Here is a 17,343-nt window from a genome sequence, read left to right as displayed (position 1 = left end):
GTAAAGTGGACATTTGTTCATTGTAACACCGGTTAGTAGGAGCTCCGATCATCCCAGTATCATTATAGATTTTTAAAAGCAATTACTGTAATGTAATTCATGGTATAAGAGAGAAAAAAAAGCTGTGAGGAACCTTAAATGTGTACGGAATAGTTTGAGGACAACAGCCTTGAGGTGGGATTCTCAAGACGTAACGATCATCCTCTTTCGTTACTTTGATTTCTTTTTGCGGGAAGAAGTAGACCAATGGGTCGATTCTACGCCAATCATTTCGTGGTCGTCCTACAGAAAAAGGGTATAGCCTACGATACTTTTTCTACAAAACTAAAATTTGTTATTCCAGTAGGGACTAAAGACATGGATAGATTGACACTGTCCACGTCCTTATTGGAAAAAAAATATGAGTTGCGGGAGGGAGTTGATCGTAACTTTGTGAATCTCAAACCTGGTGTGCACTGAAGCGTTGTGGGTGAAATGGTCTAATTGGGAAACATGAATGACTCTCTCGCATCAGCAGTAGCCTACACATACCGACCACTGGGCTTACACGACATGGATAAGTAGACCGGATACAGAGAGAGAGAGAGAGAGAGAGAGAGAGAGAGAGATTCATCTAATCTCGATTTTTGAGACAGCAAACTATGAAGTGGAGAGGGATTTTTTCAGTCGCATTTGCTTCATCTTATCGTGCCCCATCTGGGCCGTAGAGTCCTGAGGGTAGGCTACTCAGTTACAAATCACGATAAACGGTACAGTACATGTGACAGAAGGCGACAGGAGGAGTTGGATAGGAATGATTAATCGTTGTAATCCAAGTGGAGGTAAGAGATTTCGTAACACCTCCTGCCTGGCAATTTTTTCCGCACTGTTGTCAAACTGTGTCGATAATAAAGCGAATAAATAGCCTACAGTATGTTGTTCGAGTTTAATATGCAGAGTTTATCGCTGAGAAAGAGGCACTGCTAAGTCTTCTCCATGTTATGTACAGAATAAATCGCTAAGGAAGAGACGTTACGAAATTTTCAAAGACACTTAAAGTACGTCACATGGTTTCAAGACAGTGTAAAAAAAGTTATTAACAGCGACTATATATACCTGGAATTGCCCTTCTCTGATTTATATCACAGAAGGAATGACAACAGAATTTTAGGTCTCCCCGCCCGTCTGAGCATGAAGGAAGGTTATGATTGTGATGATGATTATGGTGATGATGATGGTGATGGTGTAATTATCTCTTATACCGGTATCTGTTTTCTTCATTTCTCCCATCTCTTCTTCGACATATCCTTCCGTTCTTTCCATTTACCATTCTTTCTGTTCGTCATTCTCTTCGCTATCCTTTCGCTTTTCTCTCCTCTGGGATTGCCTTTGATTTTTTTTTCCCTGTATATCTTCATTTAGCTTTGTATTTTGCTACTTTTCGTCTTTTTTGTGCATTTTCTTTCGTACCTTCTCTTTTCTATCCGTTACTCTCATAGGCTTCATTCCTTTATGCCCCCGTTGTTCTTATCTTTCCCTCTCCTCCACACGTCCTTTCAGTATTCTCATACCTTTCCTTTCATTCATTTCCTCTCGTCCTAGGCACTCTTTCCATCTTCCCTCCCGTCCCTCCTCCCAAGCCTCTTCTGTCATTCCTCCCCCAATTTCCTTCCATTTATCCTATTCACAGCATATTTTTTCATATCAGTTTTTCTTTCACTCGTTTTTTTCGTCTAACCTTCTCCTGTCCTCCTCTCAGCTGCTTCTCTTTACACTTTCCTCTTCTTTGCTTTTATCCTATATTTTTCCTGCATCATCTTCCTACTCTCCCGTTCGGTCTAACCCTGTACTTTCCTCTTCACTTTTCTCCTGATGCCATTCTATCTATCTTTCTATCTGTCTGTCTATCTGTCTGTGTGTCTATCCATCTATCCATCTTTCTACTTGTCTCTCTATCTACCTATCAATCTGTCTATCTTTCTATACACAGAGGTGTCCGGCAATGCCCCGGTAAAATCCTGTAACCGTGCATAGTGGCATAATGGCATTGCCTGGACCCCTGGACGGACACTCCCTTTATGGAAGAAAACCCCCAGATGTCCCATTTTACCCATTGAACCCATGTTCCTCCTTGGGTCCATTTCCCTAGGGATATATTTCCCATGGACCTATTCCTGACATGGACCCATTTTCCCACTACTTACCCACCCGCCAAGCCTGCCCTCCCACTCTACCCGCCTTGCCCACCCCATCAATCCGTCCACCCGTCCGACCCGTTGTAGCTAACTATATTAAGTTGAAGTAAAAAACTGGTAGGAGTAGACAGTAGCACCAGTCGAGCAGGGCAGTACTCCCAAGGTGGATGGAAAACTGATGACAGGGAGAGCTAGAGCTCCCGTTTCATCAGCCCTTGGGACTAGGTCCCGACCATCCCCTTTTCAGTGTCTTGGTAACACAGAGAGTAGGCCAGCATGCTCTCCTATACAAGTTTCTCTATCAACACCAAACTACATGCACAGTACACACCGCACTTCCTTTTCCAAAATTTTGAAAATTCATGGCAGCGCAACACGTGGCCTTGGAGTCCCCGGGGGGGGGGGACCATAAATGCTCCCACCTTCCGCCCCTCTCCCGGTAACGACTCGAGCTGCCTGGAACAACTGTCTGACTCTCTTCTTCTTCATTTCTGCAACATTCGCGGCCTTTCTTCTAACTTTCGCTCTGTTGAGCACCACATCTCTGAACCTCACCTTCTTTTTCTGACTGAGACTCAGCTGTCTGAGGCAACTGACAGCAAACCCTCTTCTGTATCCTCCTACTTTCTCTATACTCATTTCAAAGCCAAAGGTGGCTGTTGTGTATATATACACAACGACTTATCTTGCTTTCGTTTTCCTGAACTCGATTCTTCTGAATTCACTGCACTCTGGCTTCGGCTTTCCTGTCATTCTCTGACTAAATATATCTGTGCTGTCTGCTTATCTCCTGATTCTACTGACTATCAAAAATTCTTTGACTATCTTACTTCTACGATTTATCGCATTCTATCCATTTCTCCTTTCTCTGAAATCTCCATTCTAGGAGATTTCGATGTTCACCACCACCTTTGGCTCTCCTCTCCTTTCACTGATCCAGCTGGTGAACAAGCCTACACCTTTTCCATCCTTAATGACCTAGAGCAGCTTGTACAGCACCTTACCCGTATCCCTGACCACCTTGGAGAGAGCTCCAACATACTTGACCTCTTCCTTACAACGAATCCTTCTGCTTACACTGTTAATCTTTTCTCTCTGTTGGGCTCCTCCTATCACAACCTTATCACCTTAACCTGTCCTATCGCTCCGGTACGGTCTGTGGACCCTCCAAAGAAACGTCGTCTGTGGCACTTTGGAGCTGCAGATAGGGAGGCCCTCAGGCAGTACTTCTTTGATTTTCCCTGGAATGATTATTGCTTCCATGGCCGTGAGCCATCTGAGTGTGCCTTGCGCATTATGGAGGTTATTCTCTCGAGCATGGAAGCATACATTCCTTTCTCATATCCTTTGACTAATGCAAGAAAGCCTTGGTTTAATCACGCTTGTTTTAATGCTGTCCGCAACAAGGAGAGGGCCTTTAAAAGGTACCGGAGCCAACCCACCCCTGAATCACATCTTTTATATGTTTCTGCCTGAAATCGTGCTAAGTCTGTTCTTCACTCCGTTAAAAATAATTTCATCCGTACTAAATGCTCTCAAATCTCCAGCTCGAATTCTTCCCACTCCTTCTGGCACCTTGCCAAAAACCTTTCTAACAACTTTACCTCATCATCTTTCCCTCCTCTTTCCTACTCTGATGGCTCTGTAGCTATTTCTTCTACTGATAAAGCAGATCTCTTTGCTCAGACTTTCTCCTCCAATTCCACCTTAGACGATTCTGGTGCTGGTCCTCCATCACTTCCTCCCTCTGACTTCCTCATGGCTGACATTAAAATTTCTTCAGTTGATGTATTTTCTGCCATCACTGGCCTCAATACTAATAAGGCATATGGGCCTGATGGAATCCCTCCTGTTGTTCTCAAGAACTGTGCTTCTGTGCTTACACCCTGCCTAGGCAAACTCTTTCGCCTTTGTCTATCAACTTGTACCTTTCCATCTTGCTGGACGTTTGCTCTCATTCTGCCAGTCCCAAAGAAGGGTGAACATTCCCAACCCTCTAACTATCGTCCAGTTGCTTTAACATCTTGTATCTCAAAAGTTTTTGAGTCAATTCTTAATAGAAAAATTTTAGAGCATCTTTCCTGTCACTACCTTCTTTCTGATTGTCAGTATGGGTTCAGTCAGGGACGCTCCACAGGCAATCTTCTCATCTACCTTTTGGACTCCTGGTCGTCCTCCTTTCGGGACTTTGGCGAGAGCTTTGCCATTGCACTTGACATCTCAGAGGCTTTCGATCGAGTCTGGCATAAGTCTTTAATTTCCAAACTGCCCTTTTACGGTTTCTGTCCTTCTGTCTGTGCCTTCATCTCTAGCTTCCCTTCTGGTTTTTCTATAGCCGCTCTTGTAGACGGCCATCGTTCTTCTCCTAGATCTATTAACAGTGGTGTTCCTCTGGGCCCTGTCCTATCACTAACTCTCTTCCTTTTGTTCATCAATGACCTTCTGAGCTGTGCATCTTGCCGTATCCACTCGTGTGCTGGTGACTCCACCCTTCATCTTTCCATTCGGTTCCCGCAACGTCCATCTCAGCAGTTGCTTCAGGAAACAAGGGATGAGGCAATGGCACACCTAATGTCTGACTTGGCTCGTATCTCTGACTGGGGAAAAAATAATCTGGTTGTTTTTAATGCATCAAAGACTCAGTTTTTACACTTATCAACCCGACAAAATCTTCCACAGGTATATCCACTAATGTTTAATAGTATTCAGCTTAATCCTGCATCATCCTTGAACATGCTTGGGGTTTCATTCACTTGGGACTTATCTTGGAAAGATCATATTACATCTCTTGTAAAATCTGCTTCCAGGAGATTAGGTGTGCTAAGCCGACTCCATTCCTTCTTTACCCCTGCACAACTGTTGACTCTATACAGGCGTTTTATTTGCCCCTGTGTGGAGTACAACTCTCTTGTGTGGGGAGGCTCCCCACATACAGCTGTTCTCAATAGGGTGGATCGAGGGCTTTTCGTCTCATTAACTCTCCTTCTCTTGCTGACTCCCTTCAACCTCTGTCTCTTCGCCGCACTGTTGCATCTTTGTCTCTTTTCTGTCGCTACTTCAATGGTCACTGCTCCTCTGAACTGTCTGCATGCATTCCTCCACATCTACGACGGGCGCGTAGCACCCGTTTAGCAGCAAACTCTCATCCCTTTTCTGTCCAACTCTCTAATGCAAGAGTTGATCGTTATTCCCAGTCCTTCATTTATGCAACAGGTCAACTCTGGAACTGTCTCCCTCTGTCTGTATTTCCTGCTTCCTATGATCTCCAGTCTTTCAAACTCAGTGTGTCCAGGCATCTCGAAATGATCGGATCTTGAATTTGGCTCTCTCTTGTATTTTGTTTTTCTCTTGGAAGGAACAATTTTGCGGGCTCGTGGCCTTTGGTTCATTCTTCCTCACATAAAAAAAAAAAAGTGGGGGCAAGTGGGTTTTTTCACGATCCACTCACTCGATGTAGTGCTGCCCTCGGGTGACTGATCTTTCTTCTCGGCCTTCCATTAATAGACTTAGTATGTATGTATGTTAATCTTGGCCTTCAGGGGGACCGCTTTAGCAGCCGTAATGTGCACCTCTAAATTCGTTGTATTTATAATGCGATGGAGAAGGGACCAAAGGCTAGAAGCCCTCAAGATTGTTCCCTCCAAGATAAAAACAAAAACAAGATTATAGGGAGCCAAATTCAAGGTCCTTTCATTTCGAGATTCCTGAATACTTTGGGTTTAAAAGACTTGGGGTCATAGACAATAGGAAATACAGACAGAGGAAAACAGTTTCAGAGTTGACCTGTTGCATACATGAAGGACTGGGAGTAACGGTTAACTCTTGCAAATGATAAAGCTGTTTAGAGAGTTCTGTATGCATCCCTCTCGATTGCCATGGAGAGCATACACAAACTTTCTCTATAATATATACATACTGTATGTACAGTATTATATATATAACTAGCAGGCATACCCGGCGTTGCTGGGCAAAAAGGCGAATACTGTAATTTTTTTTTTTCTAGTTCAGTCTTTCCTTTTACTCAAAGACCATGTGCCTCTTATGCTATTGAAGAGGGATAAATTATTAGAGCTCCAGGAACTTTCTATTTCAACTTTCACAGACTAACGCACAGTATTTGTGTGCACTTGTTTACTGTTACTGGTGACCTCAAATGACCTCCGACCGGTGACCTCAAATGACCTCGAAGGTCAACCTCACATAGCCTGTGTCCGAACTGGAGGTCATGTGAGTCTCCGTGACAAAAATTTGGCTGCTGGGTCCAGTCATTCAAGCGTGTATTACCGGTGACCTCAAATGACCCAACCAGTGACCTCAAATGACCTCGGAGGTCAACCTCTCATAGCCTGTATTCGAACTGGAGGTAATGTGAGTCTCCAAGCCAAAAATTGGGCTGCAGGGGCACCCGGCGTTGCCCGGGCCATTAGGCGAATACTCTACCGGTGACCGTAGATGACCCAGATCTGAATCTTGACTCCCCTAAAACCATCGTTGGGCCACCCTGATTCAGAATATGTATGGATCTGGGAGTCTCTGGCCCTTGGTTTGGGCGTGATTGAAGGACAAACAGTCAATGGTACTCCTTTCTCTCTCTCTCTCTCTCTCTCTCTCTCTCTACCGTACCGTATATATATATATATATATATATATATATATATATATATATATATATATATAAAATCTATCTATCTGTCTATCTATCTATCTATCTATATATCTATATATATATCTATATATATATATATCTATATATCTATATCTATATATCTCTCTCTGTCTATATATATATATATATATATATATATATATATATATATATATATATATATATATATATTTATTGTGCACTTACCCTTCTCAGCCCCTTTGTCTCTTACCCCACTCGTTCTTCTATGTTTTTCCTCTCGTCTTACCTTTTTCTGTTGTCTATCATGTCAGCTGTACAGTATCAGTGTCATTGGTGCTTGAGTGGGAAGCCTTCACGCGCTGGCAGATGTAGTCGGGCAGCTCCATTGCCCGGTTATACATACGACCCTCAGCTCCCACCCTACCTCCTGAAATGAGGGTCGCGGACTACGGGAGAAGGGCGCTTTAACCTTCAGTCCACCGTGTTCATGTTCCGATGGGCGTGAGGCAACAACAACAATAGCCATTTTGTTAACTTTCCTATTCATATAGCACTTTGGTTTGTTTGGACATTCGCAGGCCATGTGATACCATAGTGTGGTTTGCTTGTTATAGTATATTTCACAGTGACAGCATAATTCGTCCAGCTGGTTACTTACTTGAGAAAGTGCCATACAACTGAATAACTGATCAAAGTACCTAAATGGTAGCGTGAATGAGCCGCGTTAATGATAACCGTGTATAATCTACACGGGAAATACCTCAGGACGCTAATTATGCCATCAGAGAATTATATACTGTACATTAGCCTTATGGCATTGTCTTGCTACTATAATAAAGGGAATTCATTCAAAGTCAGTTCATACTTTATTTTTATTGAAATATAGTAAATTGGAGGGTGAGACTTGACATGAGCCACGAGGATAGTACCATGGCATGTGTACCGTAGTGGCATATTAATCCCTTCAGCACTAGGACGTTTTCTTAATTTAGTTTACCACCTTATGGTTTTATCTAGATATTGGGAGAGCTGTCATAGTGGCCATGCTTCTATACCGACCCTGCGAGAAGTTCCCCAGAGTTAAATAAAATCATATGAGGGTAACAAGTATGAAATATAAAAGACGCCCTCGTAGTTCAGGAGTTAGAACTAGAGAATGCTGGGATTGAGAGTCTTAGGCCTGTATTCAGTGGCACCCTGATGATGAGCCGCATTGTAGTTGTCTTTAGAGACTTCGCAGCACCTCTTAATTTGCGATTTTTTTGTTGCATAGTAATTCTTAATAATCTTGTATTTTATTCCTCTCCTTTTTAATAACGAAATAGCCTGTATATATACCTGTATATTATAGGCGAGAAATGTACTGGTCATATGCAGCGATAAAATGGTAAGGAAGAGATGCTGGGGAGTCTCCGTACTTCATTATCATACGGTCCATTTTGACTTTGTGTAGTGACATTCATCTTATTTCACAGAAAGGTTTCCACTGCATTTTTCATTTGCGTTAAGCTTGGGGTTCCATTGGCACCGCATGAATGTCACCGCTGGTGCTTACTTCATCACTGGGACACGAGCGTTTGCCACGGCGCCACGCTTACCATGTTGCATTATTACCGCGTCAGCACTATTTTTCGTACTTCCCTTGTCAGTCACGATTTCCACGTTACTATAGGAACGCAGACATCGAAGGCACGTCATCCCGCAACGTCACGTCACTGGAACATAATCATCATAGCCACGTTGTCACATACTTCTCATGTCAAAGTTCTTGCCAGTTCATTGTACTGCAGCGTCATAGCACTTGCCTCTCATAGCACTTGCCGCGTCACACTGTTCCACATCATAACACTATGTTACCATATATGCCACATCGTAACACTTGCCACGTCACCAGGCATCTCAGCACTGAAGTACTGTCCGGTGTTTCACTTGGCTTAGGCACTGCGCAAGTTCTCACAGCTTATAAACGGACTTGGCACTGCTAAATATCCGCTGATCCTACACAGGTACAGTATATATTTTCGATTACAACATATTTCAAAGATAGTATGGCAGTTTGGTAAGGAATGATAAAACTGTTATTATTGTGGTGTACAATAATGCTTTATATTGACATATTTGCGGCGTATGATCCAGTTTTTTAGGTTCACAAAAATAGCATCAGCAGATTTTTAGCCGTGTATTAACCGCTTTGAACTGTTTGTCAACGTATAGATCACAAAACACGAGGTATTATGTTCATGAGTACGATATACCAACGCTTCATTCTTTAGTTACCCTTGCTATATCTCTCTCTTAGGTAATATTTATATAAGTTCTGTACAGTAACGTCCATAACTATTTACATTACAAGTGTCCTGCTGTTTTAGTGAGTGAGACCAGCAGTTGAGGAGTACGGTACAGTTCATTCCAAATTAGTGTTATACTCAGCCACGATTCGCACCCTTCCACATTTGTCCTAACTCCTTCCGTCTAGCTTCATCACGTGTAACGGCAATTCTGATTTAGAATGGGTTACAGATACAGGTGACAGAGTTAGAGTGAGAGAGTATGGGAAAGTGCGGAAGGGTGTGGGTCATGATTGAGAGTAGCTCTGATTTGCATGGACCTTATTATAAGCCAAACGCGGCGCATCATAAATAGGTGTTGTCCGATTCTTTGATAATGGAGGTTTGGACTTCCTCCGCTGGGCTGTGCTTGTGGAGTGATTCTTGACTGGATTTCCTCGAAGACGACACCGATATGAAACTGCCTTGAGGGGACCTGAATGTGACGCGGACGGAATTCCTGTGGGGGACGGTGTTGCTGTCGGTTGCTTCCGTGCTACCGACAGCGTCTGCATTTTCGAATGTGGGTAGCGAAGAGGCTATATTGACAGCCGTACCGTTGCTGGGAAGCCCACCTGGGATCTCTACCCGACCCAGATTCTGTGCTGAAGTGTTGAAGAGATGCTGGTTAAAGTGTACCCGTGCCAACCTCTTACTGGCGCTCTCACCCGCCGCCGCCGTCGTACCTTGTCTGGCACCCATGGCCCAGTCAGGCACTCTGGCATCGACACTAGAGCGAGGGGTGGCACCTGCTGAGTGAACTTGCTTCTCCGACCAAAGGGAATATTTAGCTTCCCTGGGTACTGGCCTATACAGAGGCAGTGACCTGGTGCTTTGAGTGTCTACCTCCTTTTTGCTGGTGATCTCCAAGCTGCCACGGTGTGAGGAGAGCATGGCCTTCAGGGAGATCAGACTTAACTGGCTGCTCCTTCTCCGCATCGCTTTCAAGTCCTGACTGCTTTTACGGCCAGTGATGTTGTTGTTGTTGTTGTGGTTGGCCCCAGGGAGAAGCGGAGGTCCACTGGGGACGCTCTTGGGGTCCACGAAGTACGTGGTCATGCTGCCCTTTCCCTTAACGAATATCTCGCCCCGGCACTCCACGCTCCACCCAAGCTCCTCCAGTATTTTACCCACCTCAGCTGTTACCTGGGTTGTATACGATACAGATTAGCGTCTTTGTTCAGGTGAGTGAAAGAGCGAAGCTACAGTATAAGATAACCTCCTGTTTCTGACAGTCACCGGTGTAACAGTCGTGAGCACCTGCGTGTCACGGTACAGAAGGATTCAGCTGGGAGGTGTAAAAGTCAGATACGCTTCACTGTTAACATGAATTTTCCAGGTGACTCAGAAACAGGATTTGACCACACTTTCACAAAGATTATACTCTCAGACACCGTCTGGCATCATCAGTACCGTGCATTATTATCCATTAACTAATTTATTATGATTTTACCTACACACATAAATATTTAGTCCATCTATCTATCTCTATATGTATGCTTGTATATATATATATATATATATATACTGTATATCCATCCATCCATCATCTAATCCTACGTTGCCCCATGAGGAGCATAGGAGCCCGGGGCTAGGCAAGTTGGTCCTGGCATTTAAGATGAGAGTGACCAGCCTCACTCATCCCTGAGTGGCATTACGTGAGCAATAAACCCCAACCACCCCTTGGATATATACCTTCACCGGCTCAGTCCGATTGGAGCACTGTTATTACCCACTAAACCACCAGGCGCCAAAATTTGGTTATATAGTTACCACCCAGCGTAGTAAATGGTTTCCTTGTGTACAGGAAACCATTTGGCTTGTCATTCAGTGTAGAGTCACCCAAGGCAGAAGGAAGAGGAAAGAATGAAGGAAAGAAAGACACAAGAGGGAGGGTAAAGTCACCTGCAGGTAGAAGAAAGAGGAAAGAATGAAGGAAAGAAAGACAGAAGAGGATGGATGGAAAGAATGATGGAGGAGAGGAAAGGGCAGACACCCGAGAGCAGCACTACATCAAGTGAGTGGATGGTGAGTGCCCCCACCTACCACACAATATATATATATATATATCTATCTATATAGATATATATCTGTGTGTGTGTGTGTGTGTGTGTGTCTAGCGATATAGAGATATATATATATATATATATATATAGAAATATCTATATGTGTGTGTGTGTGTCCATACATACATACATAAACATGTATATATATATATATATATATATATATATATATATATATATATATGTGTGTGTGTGTGTGTGTGTGTGTACATACATACATACATAAACATGTATATATATATATATATATATATATATATATATATATATATATATATATATATACAATGTTTATGTATGTATGTATGTACACACACACACACACACACACACACACACACACACACACACACACACACACAAGCATGTAGTTGTACGCTTGTATGTATGTATGTATGATTGTAGGTATGAACACACACACACACACACACACACACACACACACACACACACACACACACACACACACACACACACACACACACACACACTCACCAGCATGTAGTTGTATTCACGTGTGCAGCCATGACCGAGCGACCAACCCGTTAATAGTGTTTACATAGCACTGGAAATAGTTCTGGCACGATAGATGTTACGAGTGCTTGACCGATTAATTTATTATCTTGAAATCTTTTACCCCCTCTGGCAGTGTATATAACATGGTTGTTGGTGCTGAAATAACTTAAATCTGGCCTAAGATACAGAATTTAATATTACAGTGGCTTTCGTCAAACTAATCTGATATACATTCTCCGGCGTGTTATTAAATTGTCTTTCATTGCTCTCTGTTATCCGTTCAAGAGTAGATGAATAATATAATCCAGAGATAAACTGAAGGTAACCTGAACCCCATAGCCATATGAAATAATTGACACACATATTGTTCTTTTACTCTTATAGTGTACGGTAAATTATAACCTGAGGAAGAGAGGAAAAAAAATAATACTGATTTTTTTTATAGACCATTATGTCTGTTCAAATGTTGTAGTTAGGTCCGAGTGACAGTTTTTCCTTGTAGACCTGGGTCGAACTTGAAGAGGCGGCTCTTTATTTTATTTTATTTATTTACTTGGTTATTTCATGTAATCAGCGGTCATCTACTTTTAATTATACAGGATTACGGTAGCCAGGTCCGGGGCCGTAACACTTCAGAGAGTAATATGGATCTTTTAAAGACAAATCAATCCTTAACCTTGATAAATGAGAAGACTGACGTGCATCAGATCCTCGTAGTCTGTGTAGTGGAGGTGAGACAGCAGCTACAGGGTGATTCACTACTCTGAAGCCTCCGGATGACGCCAGTATAGCTTATATTATTGAACGGAATTTAATGAAACTTTGCACATCAAACTTCTGTCTGTGCCAGTCGTATATTGCATTTAAGAAAATTACCAACATTTGAATTTAAGGAGACAGATACCGGAAATGAAATTCTGCTCTCATTAGTGACGCGCTGAGCTGGCATCAACTGCACTGGTCCTGTCAGTGATCATGCCATACTCGATAACGTATTTTTAATTCATATTCAACCCAGAAATTTTTTCTGGCTGTGGGGACATCTTACAAGAAAAGGATTACAATTTGGTTAGCCAAAAGGAAACATTATTAGGGAGAATGCAGCCATCCCAGATGATAAGTTGCACCGAAAACAGCTGATATGGAACACTGTTTGCTTATGTTTAAATGATGAATGAGACCACTTTCAGAACTTGGTGCAGCTGTGGATACATTGTATTGAAGTGGAGAAAATACGTTCCATATTTCTTTAAACTGATTCATTAATAACAAATATTATTCTGAGGCCTCAGAGTAGTGAATCCACCAGAAGTTATACTGATCTGATATGACAGTTAACTCTAGGTCCTATAATGTTAAGTACCACTCAGATTAGCAGTAGGACGAGTGTCATAGATCTGCAGTATGAGGAAACTAGCGTGTATCTTGTTCTTGGCTCATGTACCCTAAAAATACTCAAATTTCACTGTCATGAAGGAAGTCCTCTCACCAACATGATACTGTAGAACTAATGTGTATCTTTTCTGGCTAGTCTCTGTAGATGTTATTATTGTCATTCGAAGAGAGCTTTTTATATGAGATTCAACCCTGTCACTATGAGACATCATTCCAACTCTGACTAAAATCTTCCGGCGCTAGAAGAGTAGAAAAAAAAAATCATCATAATAGTACAGGAGTGAAGAGACCACCACCACCACCACCACCACCTGCTGAAAATAATATTGCTGTTACTGACGTGTATCTTGTTCTCCTGCCCGGTGTAGTCCATCCTGGAGGCGACGTTGACGGTGTTACCCCAGATGTCGTACATGGGTTTGTGTTGCCCCACCACACCGGCAATCACAGGGCCTACGTCGATACCTGGGAGCAGTTTTGAGACTTCAGCGTTTGGCGTTTACTGGATATCTAGGTCAGTTTAGAAGCTTTAATATTTATTGGAAGAGTTGAGAGGTAGGATGGGACTGGAGTGTATTGGTGTTGTGATGAGGAGAGGTAGATTGAGGTGGTTTGGACATGTGGAGAGGATGGGGGATGATAATTGGGTGAGGATGGTGAGAAGTGTTAATATTGGGGGTGGGGTTATGAGGGGTAGACCGAGAAAGACATGGGACGAGGTCATTAAGTGTGACCTTAGGGTTAAGGGACTGAACAGGGAGGCTGCAATGGATCGTGCAGCGTGGAGAGCCGTCATTAGGTGACCAAGGCCGACACATGCAAGCATGTTGGAGCCTTTAAAAACGAAAACGATCTGGGTCAGGTTCGAAGCTTAAGTGTTTATTGGATATTTGGAGCTGTTGAGAGACTTCAGGAGGATATATGTGTGGGTAGTTCTGATTCTGTAGTGTTTACTGGATGTGTATGGGCAACTGTAAGGCCTTTAGTGTTCATGAGATACAACGGATTGATTAGAAGCTTCAGAGTCTATTTCCCTCCGGCTCCTTCCCGTTTCCGACTTTCTGCCCCCCCCTCCCCCCGTCTCTTCTCCCACACTTGGACTTACCTACTCTGAGCTTAAGGTCCATTAAGTCCTTCCTATTACTCAGTCTCACCTCCTCTTCCCCTATCGATATCTTCCTTCCATCGTCTTCCGTTCCCTCTTTTTATTTCCCCCCCTCTTTCCCCCTCACCATCGACTTATCGTTTCCCCTCTTTTCCCCCTCTGATTCGCCTACTCTGAACCTGAAACCTTGTAAGCCCTCCTGATTCAACTTGGCCTACTCTCCCTCCCCCTGCTTCACTTAGTTCTCTTTCCCCTTCCGATTCCCATCTCCATCTACTCCCCCATCGCAGGACTCACCAACTCTAACTGTAAAGCCATAAGTCCTCTGGATATCTTTGACCTAGCGTCTCCCTCCCCCTCCCACATTGACTCCATCTCCTCGGACTGTTAACCACTTTCCTCTCCCCTTCTACCCCATCGCCATTTCACCCTTTCATTCCTACCCCCCCCCCAGCACTTCCCTCTTTCCTTCCTTTCCCCCACCACTTCCCCTTTCCCCCCATATTCCCCACTACTTCACATTCCCCTCATATCCCCGACCACTTCCCCTTACCCACCTACCCTCGTCACTTTCCCCTTCTTTCCTGCTCCCACTCCTTCTCCCTCCTTCCATACCCCTTCCACTTCCCGCTCCCCTTGTACCCCCTACTGCTATCCACTCTCTCGTATTCCTAACACTTCCCCCTTCCCTCATATTCCCCACCAGTTCTCCCTTCCTTTAAACCTCCTGCCACTTCCCCTCCCTTCATACTCCCACCACTTCCCCCTCCCTTCATCCGCCCACCATTTCCCCCTCCCTTCATACCCCCACCACTGCCCTCTTTCCTCTTAACTTCTGTCCCCTCCTACTTTCCACCACTTCCTCCTCCCACACCCCTGGACTCACCCACTCTAAGCTTGAAGTCCTGCAAGTCCTCCTGGTTAATGGCGTGAAGCTTCTCCATCATGGCAACCGCGAACTTGGCCAGGGTGGCAACGTTTTCCTGCTTGTCCCGTTCCTCGAAGTTGGACTCATCGCTGTACCGTCGCCCCGGCTGGAGTCCGCAAGCCGCCATGTATGTGCTGCCCACCACCTTGATCTTCTCCACCGTCAGGAATTGTGGGCTGTAGGTCAGCTATGGCGTGGAATAGAGAGGGAATGTGAGAGGAGAGAGAGAGAGAGAGAGAGAGAGAGAGAGAGAGATGCATAAGGGGAAAAGTGAGGAAGGCTGAGAGTTAAAAGTGAGACAGAGGTTAGAAGGGGTGATCAGAAAGATAGTGAATATCTTAGGTTCAGAGGACTTTGCCTGAGAGATAATCAGTCATTTTCATTAAGATGCATTCAACTACACAGCCCAATTCCAACCGATGAAAAGTCAGTGGATAAGGTAAAATTTAAAAGTTGTAATTTGCACACAATATTAGCAATGAATGAAGGGAAGGAAGGAGGAAAAAAGAAGAAAGGAAGGGAGAAGGAAAAAAAGAAGAAAGGACGGGAGGAGGAAAAAAAAAACAGCGTACTGAAGAAAGGAAGCAAGAAAAGAAAGTTAAGACTGAAATATAAATGAATGAAACAAGAATGATAGTAATTAACAGTTCACACCGGCAGTGATATTTTAGAAAATGTTGTTTCACCCCATAGCTTCAAATAATACATACCACAAAGAGGTAATTTCTACGCGAGATTAAATGTAGGTAACTAAATAGCTTCCTTCAGCTGACTACACTAAAATTCACCATTTATGAAACAGTTTGGACTTATTACTGGCGGCATTTCGATTTCTTCACATAGGACATCCTTTAGAAAATAATCTGGTTTGTCAATGCACATACTCGTTGTGTTTAGTCATCCTGTGTGTGTGTGTGTGTGTGTGTGTGTGTGTGTGTGTGTGTGTGTGTGTGTGTGGACATATCCGACACAGATCTCATTTGCGTTCATCCGTTATACTTTCATTTGCTGTCAGTTTGATTATATAATTACCTTCCATGTTCATCACTAGTAACATTCAGTCTAGACAAGAGGAAACAACAGATGAGCTTCTGATTAACATATGGCGATATTTCTATGCTTTACTCGTTTGGCCATGTAACTCATTTTTCCTCGGGTATGCAAAATATCGAATTTGACATAAAGAAGTGCAGTATATGTCAAAGAAACCTGCTTCACTTTCACCTCCTTCTATTACCAGATTGACGTGTAAAAGAACGATTAGCACGAATTAGACATTTAACAAGAATATGATTTGCTTGTGTGGTGGTAATTACTTAAAAAAAAAAAAAAGAAAAAAAAAAAAGAGGTCAGTCAGATGTCATTTGATCTGTAGTGTTCGAACAAGAGAAAACTGGTTATGGATCTCGTATGAACCCTGCTTTGACTTTCACTCTGATTCTACTAACTCTCTTTCCAGTCACATTTATTTTAACCCGAATCATAGCATCTCTCTCATTATTACTTTCATCTTACATCCACTCAGACTTTCATTCTCATTTTCGGCTAACTCCTACATTCCACCTTTCACCATACTGCCGTACACCTTCACTCATTTCACCTTGTCTGCTCACACCTTCACTCTTACTACACCTTCACTCTCACAACATACACGCACGCACACCTTCACTTTAACTCTCACCAGGCCCATTCACACCAACACGCTCACTTTCACTTTATACCCGTTTATTCCTGTCATCTTAACTTTCGCTTCACACTTACCTGCACTTCTGTAGCCCCACTTCCTCTTCATGCCCAACTAATTCCTTGTCGTTTATTGTAACTTTCACTTCGCAGTTTCTCTTTCTCATTTCCATCTCATACCTTCGTCTGCTTGCTTAAACCTACTCGCAAATACCCTCCCACTCGCATCGCACACTCTTATCTCCACCCACCCACTCATCTTTACACCCTCTATATTGCTTATTCCAACCCCACCCTAAAGCTCCATACCCTGACATTCACCTAACCACCCATTTTATCATCCACCTTACTTTTACTCATCCTCCCTACTTACACATCTTGTCTTCCTCCATCACTTTTGTCCAGTCTTGTTCCTCATCCTTTCGCCCAAGCACTTATCCATCTCATCCTTACTCTCACTTTCTCCATCTTCACTCTCGTCTACCCTGCCTTCATACTCACGCACACTATTATACATTCATT

General features: G+C 43.3%; 2 protein-coding genes across 2 annotated transcripts in view; both read right to left on the bottom strand.

Moving 5' to 3' along the window:
• Positions 1-7,187, bottom strand: part of LOC145406762 (uncharacterized) — a 39,889-nt gene extending 32,702 nt beyond the window's left edge. The window contains exon 1 of the mRNA XM_080277859.1: positions 7,119-7,187. Within this exon, the coding sequence (XP_080133985.1) occupies positions 7,119-7,187 (69 nt within the window). The remainder of the gene's footprint in view (positions 1-7,118) is intronic.
• A 2,247-nt stretch (positions 7,188-9,434) lies between these two features.
• Positions 9,435-17,343, bottom strand: part of LOC145406761 (adenylate cyclase type 2-like) — a 95,604-nt gene continuing 87,695 nt past the window's right edge. The window contains exons 22-24 of the mRNA XM_080277858.1: positions 15,097-15,325; positions 13,446-13,570; positions 9,435-10,274 (exon numbers count right to left, since the gene is read on the bottom strand). Of these exons, the coding sequence (XP_080133984.1) occupies positions 9,435-10,274; positions 13,446-13,570; positions 15,097-15,325 (1,194 nt within the window). The remainder of the gene's footprint in view (positions 10,275-13,445; positions 13,571-15,096; positions 15,326-17,343) is intronic.

This window comes from Coenobita brevimanus, chromosome 71 (genome assembly GCF_032717465.1).
Source record: "Coenobita brevimanus isolate Jiangsu-jjx chromosome 71, ASM3271746v2, whole genome shotgun sequence".
Taxonomy (NCBI): domain Eukaryota; kingdom Metazoa; phylum Arthropoda; class Malacostraca; order Decapoda; family Coenobitidae; genus Coenobita; species Coenobita brevimanus.
This window is presented reverse-complemented; position numbering and strand designations above follow the sequence as displayed.